The sequence below is a fragment of the Tursiops truncatus genome, chromosome 10 (assembly GCF_011762595.2).
Source record: "Tursiops truncatus isolate mTurTru1 chromosome 10, mTurTru1.mat.Y, whole genome shotgun sequence".
In the NCBI taxonomy this organism is placed as follows: domain Eukaryota; kingdom Metazoa; phylum Chordata; class Mammalia; order Artiodactyla; family Delphinidae; genus Tursiops; species Tursiops truncatus.
In genome coordinates, this window is record NC_047043.1 from 74,849,460 (window position 1) to 74,861,956 (window position 12,497).

The 12,497-nt window shown below is 46.2% G+C and overlaps 1 protein-coding gene across 7 annotated transcripts in view; it reads left to right on the forward strand.

Annotated features, from left to right (window-relative positions):
- PTPRG (protein tyrosine phosphatase receptor type G) overlaps positions 1 to 12,497 on the forward strand; it is a 725,999-nt gene that overhangs the window by 928 nt on the left and 712,574 nt on the right. For 3 of the 7 annotated variants that reach the window (XM_073811323.1, XM_073811322.1, XM_073811324.1), the window contains exons 2-3: positions 687 to 1,450; positions 1,770 to 1,910. The exons of 3 other annotated variants lie outside the window; for them this stretch is intronic. In XM_073811323.1, the coding sequence (XP_073667424.1) occupies positions 1,147 to 1,450; positions 1,770 to 1,910 (445 nt within the window). In that variant the 5' untranslated portion in view covers positions 687 to 1,146. The remainder of the gene's footprint in view (positions 1 to 686; positions 1,451 to 1,769; positions 1,911 to 12,497) is intronic. One more of the 7 variants, XM_073811325.1, reaches the window with a different exon arrangement.

Consider the following 12,497-nt stretch of genomic DNA (forward strand, 5'->3'; position numbering starts at 1 on the left):
GGAGGCTGGTGGTTGGGCACGGTGGAAGCAGGGGCTGGCCGGGGAGGGGGACAGGGGCCGCAGGAGTGTGTCTCTCGCTCGGGTTTAGGGGGCCCGGGGGAGTCGGAGTCAGGAGAAAAGACTCGTTCTGTTGACCCGCCGCTGTTCGGGAGAGCTAGCGCTCTGGGACTGTTGGGGAGATTGGGGCCATGGGGAGTATGTCTCTGTGGGTTTGGGGGGCCCAGGGTGCGTCCCTCGCTCAGGCGAGGGTTGAAGGGGCTCAGAAGGGGGGACTTGATTTGCTGCTCCCCGACTCTTTGGAGAGGCTAGTGTTCGGGGAATGGAAGCTGGAGGCTGGCCGTGGCGGACTGGAGATGTTGGAAGCAGCCTGCGTTCTGGTCTCGGGGGTCAGGGACGACCCTGGCTCGGGGCTGGGGCACGGGCTGAGCTTCGGTGCCGGCGCGATGGAGCCTTCCTGGGCGCGGGGGCCTGGGAGCGGTGGGAGGGCAGGGAGCAGGCGGTTTAGGGAGATTCGTGGCTCCCCCAGCCCGGGCTCGCGGCCCCTTTATCCCCCAGCTCTGCTTGGCTGGGCTGCTCGGGTCTGGGCGCGGGGGGGGGCGGGCGGGTCGGCAACTGAATTGCTGTTCGTGCCGGGGCGGATTTTTTTGTCTCGCGCCTTGCCTACCTTCATCTTTACCCTTTTGCAGGCTGTTCGCGGCTGGCAGACCCAGACCCGCTCCTTTCTGGTCGGGTTAAGACAGGAAAAGTATTGGCCATTGATGAAGATAATAAATCACCGCACGTAGCGGTGTGCGGCTCGGCGACTCTCCACTTCCAGCCCTCCACCGGCCGACCCCCCCACCTCCTCTTTCCACTAGGGGAGGGCAGAAGCCAGCTGTCTCCCTCTTTCCTCTTGTAGCCTCCCCTTTCCCCCCAGGCTGCAGCCCTGAGCTCCCTTCGGTCTGTCCAGCCCCCTCCCCCAGGTGGAGGCCTTGTCCTGTGCCCTTAGTCGGGGAAGGGGTGGGAAGAAGGGAGCGATTCGTTTTTCATCCTTTGCTCTCCTAAGGACAGGGAACCCCCCCCCCCCTGCTTTTCTGCCTTCTCATCCACCAGCTCCTGGATATTTGGAGGAGGGTGTTATCCAGAAAAAAAGGAACCTGCCTCCCGATGTTTCTGCTCCCCCTTGTCATAACCGCCTGTCCCCGGGTGGCCCGAGCGCACGGTTTTGGTGCACCGGCTCCCCCACCTCCGTCGTGCGCCCTGGATGAGGTCGCGGGCGCTCTTGCTGCCCTCGGGGACTGGCAGCGAGTTTCCCCTTTGCAGGCACGGGGGTGGCCTCGAGGGGCAGAGAAGCAAAGCACTGTTTTTTCTTCGGGCACCTCGCATTTCCCTTTGGGCATTCTCCTGTCCCCGGAACCGCACGGAACTCCGGCCACAGCCCAGAACCCCAGCTCGGATGCCGAGCGAGGACGTGCGTTCACACTCACCCGAGGCCTGGGGTTTGCTCACCAGGGTCCTGCCTCCACTGGGACCCGGGGGCGGTGTGGACGTTTACCCTTAAACATCCCCCCCTGCTTCCCCAGTGCTCAGTATTTGTGTTAATCATTGAGCTTCCTAGACTTTTTTCTGTGGACTTGCCGTCTGAGTGGGCTCAGGTGCACACTGGGGTTGAACTTCTTAAGGGTCACGTTTTAATGGGGGTGAGTGGGAGGCAGCAGGGGAGCAGCCTTGCGAAATACGGGGAATTTCTAATTCCACTTCTGGCCTTCTCCTTACACTTGGGTGTGCAGTCAGTGGGCCAAGCCGCGATTTCTTTTTTCTGATGTCTGAGGAAGCCTTGAAATCCAAAATGGGACCACCAGTGATGCCGCCTGCGTCGGGCTGGGACAGTTTTCGTCTTCCACATTTTCTGTGCGTGCTCACGCTACGAGGTAAATAAATAGCCCATTCCGTGGTTCGGGAGCCGTAGGGTGTCGGAAAGGGAAGGGGCAGTAGTGCGAGGCGCGGGGAAGGAGGGCTGTGGTTTGGGAAAGTGCGCCCGGAGAGGGTACAGCAGCAGCCTTTGCAACCAAAGTTAAAATGTCAAGAGCCGGAGACGTCTGCTTTCCATTTTCCAAAACTGCTGCGACGCTGCTGGACCTCAGGGGGCGCCCCCGAGCCACTCGTCAGGCTCCCGCCACCTCCACCCGCCTAGGTGCCCTGGGGCCGCGGTGGGATGAGGCTGGGGCTGGAGGCTGGGCCGCTGCAGATGCGCCTGGGAGCGGAGAGGCGGCCTCAGCTCCACCCTGGTGCTCCTGGGCGGCTCTCAACCGATGGGGACCCGAGTTCTCTTTGGGACGCCCCTTCTTGCCAGGCCTGACCTGAGAAGGCTTTACCTGCTTGACACGAGGGATAAAGATGATTCTGGTGTTGGATTAGGGTCCTCCTTGTGACATCTTCACCAAAATCCCTTGTTGGTTATTTTGTTTGTTTCCTCTCAGGTTTGTGCGAACTTTTCTGATACATTTGTTCTCAGCTCCTGTGAAAGATAGAGGGTAACTTTAATTTGGGAGGGTTTTGGAAACATTGCCCTGGCCTGAGTCTTTCCCCAGAGGATGGGAAGCAGTGGCTTTTAGTCTCTCAACGGCAGTATGGCAGGTGTGGGACCCGTGTCGCCATTAATGTTTCAACTGATGTTTCCATTTTCCAGAGCACAAGTGTTATCAACATGATGTAGTGCATAGGACGTTGTTTTCTGACATCTAAAAAAGATACTCTATTATGGAAAAACTTACAAAAATGGAAAAATATAATGGGACCCTGTGAACCCCCTACTCAGCTGTAACAGTTACAACTCAATTTTCCCTCTTCCTTTACCCACCCCATCCTCCCCAACACCTCATTATTTTAAAGCAAATCTTACACACAGTTCATTTAAGCATTTGGTGTATATATCTCCATTGAGAATTTAAGTGCCTCCAACAGCAAATAAATTATGTTATTTGGAAGGGTTAACATTTTACATTTTTAAGCTATTCAGCGGAAACTTAATTTTTTTTTTTTAATTGACTTCTCTTTCTGCCCTCAGAGTTGAAACCCTTCTCTTTGATTCTGATGTTTTGTACAGTAATTACATTACATCTAGGAGGCTGATGTTGGAAACATTTCAGATGGGTAAGCTCTGCTGTGTACCTTGGATGTGTCAGAATCAGAGGATCCACGATTGATGTCCTGCGAATCTCCCTCTGAGCTGTCTCTTGGTGTATTTGCATGTACATGCTTTAGTCCTGGTGGACAGCCTCTATGGACTTATTAGAAAAATGCAAAAGTAACATTTGTAAGTCAGCAGTCTTACTCTTCAGGGATGGGGTGAGAAACCATGCCCCCCCGCCACAGCCCCTTCCCCGAAGTGTCTTATTTGAAAATGGAGGATCTTTATCCAGTCTTGAAACTTGGTTCCCTCTAATGCAGTCATGGCATAAAATTTTCGATGTTTCCTTCTAAACAGTGCTCATATTACAGAGTTGATGAAGAATATTAGTACAAATAGGCATGACAGGACCTTTTGGAAGTAGGGAAGTTGCTGTTGCCACAGGCAGAATGGCTATTGGAAAGGTTGGCTGAAATGAGAAAAAGAACTAAACAGTTGTGAAGCTCTGGGCATCTCCCCTTAATTATGGACCCGTTTTCACAGGATAAAAGATAACATTGTTTAAATGAGGCAGTATGGGGAATGCTGATGATTTAACACAGCAAAATAAAACAAAAACCCTTTCTGATGCATCTTTCTATTCTGAAAAACTCCCAAGTTACTGTAGTATAATCAGTTACATATCACTGCACTAATTGAAATGAACTTTCTTGCTTTTTATGAAAGAGCATTTAAAATACCCCAGAACAATTATTATTATCCCCTTCTACTTCCTTACCCCTCCCTCATTTTCCTGGAAACTTCTTGACCAAAAGGACAGCCTGGACACATTAGCCATACCTAGGTGAGGAAAGCAATTAAGTGTTGCTGGTGCTTTGTTGCTTTACCTCTTTCCTTTTATGGTGAAAGTTTTTTTTTTTTTTTTTTTTTTAAATCTGAATATACCTTCAGCAATGTCATTCCTAAGCAGGATAAAGTTGTAACATAGGTGTGCATTCTGAGTTGCAAGAATGAAGAAAAGTTGTGATTAACACTTTAATTCTAGGGCATATCTTTCATGTAGTCACATTTCATAAATCAGACTTTATGGGAGAAATTCAAAGCATCTGAAGTTATCTCAAAAGTGATAAAAGTGCTTGAATCCCCCAGTAAGCTCTTGGTGGGCTTTGGTTATAGGTTGACCACTATCAGGTGGGGGGTGGTAATGAGTGAAGCTGCGTTTTTGGCTGGCTGTGTAAAGAATAAAAGGTCTGTGTATCTAACAATATAAAGGAAGCGAAGGAGATGTGCCCTGCCTCCACATTTAGTTCTCCGTCTGAGCTTGATCTGGGCAAAGCTGGTAGCTACTGAGGGAGGGGCTCAGGAAAGTGAGAATGTTCTTCTGAGAATAGCCTGCCCCCAACAGGCGGTGAGAGCTGCTTGTGGAATTCCCTGGGCCGTTGCTGAATTTGAACCAGAATGAGGTTACCTTGGTACGCATTAGGCCCTCAGTAAGTGTTCCCAAATGATTAAACGATCCCATACCTTTGTTTGCCTGTCTGAGAAATGGAAGTGACCATCTTGCTTGTAAAAGACCCAATTCCAGAACTATGGCAGTGTTGTGTGCACTCACAAGAGCAAATGCCCACCTGTAAAAAAAGTTCTCTGTTAATGACTTTGCTTTGACTTTTTTTTTTTTTCTCGGTACGCGGGCCTCTCACTGTTGTGGCCTCTCCCGTTGCAGAGCACAGGCTCCGGATGCGCAGGCTCAGCGGCCATGGCTCACGGGCCCAGCCGCTCCGCGGCACGCGGGATCCTCCCAGACCGGGACACAAACCCGTGTCCCCTGCATCGGCAGACGGGCTCTCAAACCACTGCGCCACCAGGGAAGCCCCTGACTTTTTATTTTTTATTTGTTTACGTGGAGTTCTAACGAAAAAAATCACTCCAAAAATGATGCATGTTTTTAAATACCATTTACCTCTCCTTGCTTTTTTCCTACAATTACTTTTTGTCTCATTTTCAAGACAAAGAAATTGTTAATGTCTCTTAAAAAAGAAAGATTGGAAGTAATGTAGGTGAATTTCATTTTCAGAAAAGCCTGTGATGATTGAAATATATAACAGATAAGTTTGTGGGGTTTTCCTATTATGAGAAGGACTGTGAGGTTTATCAGCGATGGCTGTGCAAGATCGCTGGAGGTAGCTAGAGGGCTTCATGAGCAGTTGTCTCCTTCTATAGGGACACCTATAATTGGAGGGGCCATTTCATCTGGTATGACTTGTAGCAAAATGTTTGGTGTTTTGACAGAAAAAATATATGATCTTTGTGAGTTGGCTTGCCAGGCCTATGCAGTCTTAAAATTTTTATGACTACAGCACTTGATATGATGATTAAAAAAAAAAACCATTGTAAAAAGTGCTCTTAGGGCTGGGTCGGGGAATGTCAGTTAGCTAACCAGGTTCCAGGTGTGCCCGGTTTCTCTTTTCGGAGCCCCCTTAACTGAATTGGGTGGTGTTCCTGCTGCTTTTGGGGTGGAGGATGGAAGGCAACTTCTCCACTGAAGGAGAATCACTGTACTATTTTATCTGCATATGAAAAGGAGAGATCTTTTAGGAGCCTAGAACTTGTTAATACTTTTTATTTCCTTTCTGAGTCATGTAGCTGTGGGAAGTTGTTTAAAATATATCGGAATATCATCTCGAGCCAATCGGCCTCTGCCATTACTAGCTGTGCTGCTTTAGACAAGTTACTTAACTTCTCTGTGCCTCACTTTTTTGCCCTCTCTTTCTCTGCAAAATGGCATAGTGATAGGACCCTGACTCCTAAGGTCTTTGTGAGGCTTGAATGAGAATGCATGCTAAAGGACTTAGCACAGTGCGTGGTAAATAGTAAGTGCTCAATAAATTAACCATTTTTTGTGTGTGTTAAAGAGATTTGGGTAGGAGTATAGAGAAAGAAGAAAATTGAACTGAAAAAGACATATGTAAAAACAAAAACATTTTGAAAAAATTTATATAAACTTGCATGATGATTTTTGTGCCTGGATTTGCTCTTGAGGGCGAGGGAGGCTGGCATGAGGGCATCCCACATATAATTAGTAAAATGGTTACATTTTGAGGTTTAAAGAAATGAGAAAGCCTCCATGAAGTCTGAGATAACCTCCTTGCTCACATCGCAAAGGAGGCTCCTCTTTCCCTGCTTAAAAGGCGATAAATGTTTTCTGCAGGCTTAAAATGTACCACGCAAGATCCCTGTGTGGTGTTATCCTCTGTAGAAAGAGCTGCTTGGTCCTGCACCCTGGAATGCCCATCCCCCTTGTAAGGCCTACTGTGCTGTGTGGTAACCAAGGAGAATGGGTCTACCTTTGACTGTCATTTCTGGGTTTTAATTGTGTGCCACTAATGGGAAGCAAACAGTAGTCTTTGGGTGTTGCTTTTATTTTGTACTTGCGTGACACTTGAACACACATATGCCCTTGTCTCCATGTCTTCATGGATTCAGACCTGCAGAGTATACAAGAGAGAACCACACACTGTGCATGCAAAGCTCCTGCCCTCTAATCAGTTTTTTTGCAGACTGAAATCAGCATGATGGTTTTTTGACCAAACAACAAAATATGATTTTAAACTACTCGACTTAGCTATTTTGGGGATGTAGCAAAGTGACACAGTTGGCTGCCGAAATCTAGCAACTAAAAAAGAAGCAATGAAAGCATAGTTCATGGAATATGTAACACTTCCATGTAAGAAAATAGGACAACTGCTCTTATTTTTGGGTCTGTGATACTATTTTCTTAACAAGGAGAGGGAAGCAGGTTGTCAGTTGATACTGCAGTGGGTATACTTTTGAGGAATTCATATGAGGTATTAGATGAATCCAAGAGGTGTTTGAATTCTGACACCACTGCAGCCACATGAATTCCACAGTGCACTTAAATCAGATAAACTCATCAGTTCGGAATAATTTGGGTAGGAGACACAGCCATTAGCCATTTACCAGACATAAAAGCATAGTCCAGATTAGTGAGGAAATGTCATTGACTTTTCAAGAGTCAAGTTAGTCACAAATCATCAGTAGGATTCATTTACAAGGCGATGGTTATTTATAAAAAGTGAGTTCTGTTCGTTTTTTAAAATATATCATTTTTCCTGAAGTGTTTGAATTCAGTGAGTGCGGAGGTTAAGAGCCGTAGTCTTGGGCTTGGCTATGTCACTGGGTAGCTGTCATGTCACTATGTCACTGGGCAAATTCCTCAACATCCTGTGGAAGTGGGGTTGGGTGGTAGTGGGGGTCTGGGAGACCTCAGAGGTCCAGGATGAAATTCTTGATCTGTTGTAGCAGTGTTATGTTGAGCAAATGGGCCTCATTTTTTGAATCTCTAAAATGGGAACAATGGTTATAACAGCCCATACTCACCAAGCACTTGCCATGATCTAGCTGCTGTGTCTGAGCTTCTTATATGCCTTTAATCCTCTCTGAGAAACCGTGAGTATCCTTACTTTAGGATGAGGATGAGGAAACTAAACCCAAAAGGAGGTTGTCACTTGTTCAAGGTCACCTTTGTTGGGGGGGGGTACGTAAAATATGTCTCTCTAGTTGTCTCTTAGAATTATTTTGAGTCAGGGACTTCCCTGGTGGTGCAGTGGTTAAGAATCTGCCTGCCAGTGCGGGGGACACAGGTTCGATCCCTGGTCTGGGAAGATCCCACATTCCGAGGAGCAGCTAAGTCCGTGCACCACAACTACTGAGCCTGCGCTCTAGAGCCGGCGAGCCACAACTACTCTGAGCCCGCGTGCCTAGAGCCCGTGCTCCGCAACAAGAGAAGCCACCGCAGTGAGAAGCCCGTGCACCGCAACAAAGAGTAGTCCCCGCTCGCCGGGAAAGCCCTCGCGAAGCAAGGAAGGCCCAACGCATACAAACATAAATAAATAAATAAATGAATGAATGGAAAAAAAAAATTTCGAGTCAGAACGGTTGCTGTTTATTTGGAAGATGTTTTTCCTAATTGCACAGGCAGGCCCAGACAGACCCAGCCGTTTGTATTTGACACTGCTATTCCCGTATAAGCAAGTACCATAAACACTGGGTGAAATAAAGGTGTTTTCTTGTATTTGCTACAATTAAGTAAGGAAGTAAGGCAATTACTACAGGATTTTATTTGGTTACATTGAAGAGATGACCTTTCTGCCAATTACTTTAGCTTCTGAATAAGCTGATAATAACTGATAGAGTGAGTTTGCTGGTGGTGAGTTTTTCTGAATCCTCTTCAAAAAGATCTAAATTGATTTAGTTTATAATTTGAGAACTTTCGTTTGGGGCGTTGAATACGATGGTTATGTTATAATAATGGGGTATTATTATCATCCCATGTATCATTTGAGTGTGGCCTGCAGGCTCTGAATTACGACTTCAGGAAAATGTCTAAGAGAGTTGTGCTTGGCACGAGATGGTTTTGGGTTTTGGATTTTTTCTCTGGAGTTTAGAACTAGCTATGGAAGCCCGCCAAGCCAGCTGTGGGATCGGGGCAAGACCCTCAGTTTCTTTGGGGTTGTTTTCCTCACCCTTAACTAAATGGCTTCTAAAATTCTTCTGGAATTTTTAGGGATTGTTGATTACACACTGGGTGGTTTGGGAGGTTGTGGCCTTTCTGCAATACACAACTCAGATTCCCAGTCCATATTATAATGTGATTTGTGAGGGGTCCTTCCGGTTAGCTTTACTCTGAGAGTTTGCTTTTTAAGGTGTTAAGAACCCTTTGATTATTTCTCAAACCCTGCTGCACAATATCCTGGGCGAGTTAGCAAACAAGGTAGTGAGTGGATCTTGGTTAATGAAATGCCTGTAAGCTATATATTTTTTTAAAACAGGAAACCTGATTTCTCCTGGAGTCCAGGTTAAAAAAAAGGAAAAAAGGAAGTTTGCTCATGCCAATGAAGTTATGCCTGGATTTTAAAACTACTGAATGTGATTTAGGATTGGGATGGTGGTGGCAGGATTCTTTGTCTAAAAAGAAATCCCCAAGGTAGTTCCTGAGCTTACCCTGGAAAAGAGGAATGGAGAAAGGACAGTCATTCGGGTTATTTGGATCTCTGCAGGGCACCTCTGGCCAGCACGTGCTCTGTTTGGCCATACTGTGTTGAAAAACAGTTGAATTAAAAAAGCGGGGCATTTCTCATTCATGTCATCCACAAGTGTATCCTGAATGCCTGCAGCGAGCCAGGCACTGGGGAGACCGTGGTGACCAAAACGGACGGAGACTCCTGCCCTCATGGGGGCTTCTCATAAAAGTCTGGGCAACTCCTGGAAAATTGGAAGGTATAGCAACGTAGGGCGTGTGTCTTGCTGGGCAACAGCAGTAAGCTGGAATTAAATAGTGGGCGCCCCTTGCGATGGGGCCCTCACCTGGGCTGCAGTGGTTATTTACAATTCTCAGCTGATCTCTGGAGGTGTTTGCCACCTGCATAGGTGATTTCTAGATTTCTACCTGAGGGACAGGTTTTTTTTCTTTCTCTTTTTCTTTTTTGGCTGTTGTTTGGGGTTTTGATTGCCTGGATTGCTTGTGTGTATGTGTGCGCGTGTGCTAGCGCAACCAAGCGCATCACTGGCTGGTGAACTGGCGCCCTTCCTATGGGTCTGAAGTTCACCGCTCCTGTTGTGTTGTTTTTTTGGCTCTGCACATAGCCTGCTGCTTGGATACTTCATAATAATGTGGCAGGTTTACTGCTGATTAAATTGCTGTTGGCTTGTTCAGTTTTAAAAAGTTTCTCATTTAAGAACTAGTGCCCTTGGTCACTTTCTTGTCACCAAACTCCCCAAGAAGGGCATGATACGGGGGGTAAGAGACAGAAGGCCAGTGACCAATACAGTAGAATCTAGTAAATTAATATTGGAGATGTCACCTTGGTGGGTCCCTTGCCAAAGAGCTTAATTTTTTCATATAATCTTCCTGGTCTAATAATTTTTCGCATGTGACACATGTATGGATTTCTAATCTGTGTTGGAAACATCACATATCTTAATTCATCCAACAACAACATAGAAAAACCTGAACTTTGGATGGAGTAGAGTGTCCAGCTTTTGGTATGGGCATTTGGAAGATTTGAGGAGGCAATTCCTTCACCCTAATTCCAGCACGTGTTCTTTAAGTAGTCATTATAATATACGGTACATCTGTGTGAATTGTTCGTGTATGACTCAGAGCCTAATTAGGCTCCGTGCCCTTTGAGGGCAAGACTTCAGTCCTTCCACCTGCTGAATCCTCAGTATCTAGGTGGTGGTAGTCATTTTTGAGCACTGAGAGAATGAGCAGCTAATGCTCTCTAGAACACTTACAGGACATTTCCAAGACAGTAATAATATCATTGTATGTGTTTTCCAGAAATGTCACATTGCATCCTCTTAAGAGACATGATATCCAAGGTCAACATCTTTCTTAAGAGAATTCAGAGTTTATATATATTGTCATGGTGTTTGAAGTCCATCTTTAAAAACGGAGAAGCTAAATTTGTACTTTGTATTACTGGTCACCAGGGTATCTATTGCTGAAAATGATATATTCTAATTAGGGGTCAGATGTCTCATGGGGCAGCAGGGTTAGGTTTTGATGGTCACAAACCTTTTTTTCTCTCTTGTGCAATAATTTAGGCTAAATTCTGTGAATCTGGTGTTCATTTGCATCAGAAATGACCTTGGCTGTAGGGTCATCCAGGAGAAGTAGGCGGTCTCACTTCTGCTTTGGTTGTCCTGGTGACAGCGACACCAGGTAGGTAGAGGGCAGCAGAACTTGCCTGAGCTGACTGTAGAGCGTGAAGATGAATGTTGATCTGTTGCCTGGTAATGGCTTTGGGCAGGTTGGTCTAGGAGAAGGGCTTGCCTGAACTGACCATTTGGGCTTGCTTGACAGGTATCGGTTCGACCATGTTGTCTAATGCCCTTGGTTAAACAGGTGTTAGCTGTGCATCATGTCAGTCCAAATGTGCTTAGGCATAAGTTAAGTTTTCTAGCGCACATCGCTACTCAGTGCCTGCCCTCTTTTATTCGTCTCCCAGCCAGTTATTTTCCCTTCCAAAACTAGTCATTTTCTCTGCTTACGTGTGTGCAGAGGCCACGTGTGGAGGGTGCGGAAAATCACTTGACAGTTTTAGGCATCAGCCCCTTATTTTCTCAATTGGTCAATTTGCACAGAAACTGCTGAAATTATTTTATGTGATAGAGGGTGGGTGACTCTGGCATTAGAGTTCTTTCTGGACCTTTTTAGGATGTGCTTTTTAAAAGAAAAACGTCTCAGTTACTGCAGTGTATTAACTGATGTGACAGACCTGCTGGTTCCTGAGGTTTGTGTCTTCACTCGAGATGCTGAGTCGAGGGAAAATTGATTTCTGGAGAAGCTGGGGGAACTGTAAGCACTCTGACCAGATAAACAAAGCAGTCTGTGGAAATAACTCTCAGATGCCTAGGGACCTTTAACAGGGTTTTGAGGAAATGAGACTTAAGATGGGTGGATTCAGATGAAAGAGGCCAGTGGCAAATGCATGTTTTTGGAATTGCACAGATCTGTCAGTCAAGTTAACTGGCTCAAGTTAGTGAATCTGAGCTTTGTCCTGTACTAACTTGGGTCTGTACCTACTTGACTGTTTTTCTCATCCGTAGAATGGGAGTTTCAATATCCCAGAGTCCTTGCGAACGTGGAGTGAGATCCTGTGTGCAAAGCACCAGGAAAGCGTTAGGCGCATAGGACGGTATAAATGGTACCTGTTTTTAATAGCTGTTGCTTAAGATTTATGAAAGAAGTGCTTGCATAACTACGCCCTCAGTTAACACCATGCAACCCTAAGAAAAGGTGGGAGGGCTGGAACTCGGGGGAGAGCAACGATCCCACAGTTAATGAAGTAGTGGGATCAGAATTTGAATTTGGCTTTCTGGATGATATCATGTTCCTTCTCTGCTGGCAGAGTAGGTGGTGGATGAATTAAGGCACACGTGACCACTCAGGAACATTGTCTGTTGACGGAGATGTATTAAAAGGTCTATTAGGTTTTAATTTTCCCTAAATACCCGCTGCCTGAAGAAACAGCCTTAGGTTACCCTTGGTATTCTCATTACTGAAATTATCTGTGTGGGTAAGATGTACATGCCTTGCTGTATCTCTCTGTTAATGTGGGACCCTTCACATGCTCTGCATACGTGCAGATAGAAACATTCAGTGACAGTCTGTAGCATGTGTGTTTGTATTCTTCTTGCCCCTGTGTTTTTTTGCAGTTTTTCTACACAGGGATTGCAATTGACACATGAGGCCCTTCATCTTTACCCATAGCCATGGCAGACATTGCTAGTTGATCACAGAACTCTTTCCTGCTAAGGCCTGCCCGAACTGGGGTTTGGAATCCTTTGTAAGAGTTGGCCTGGG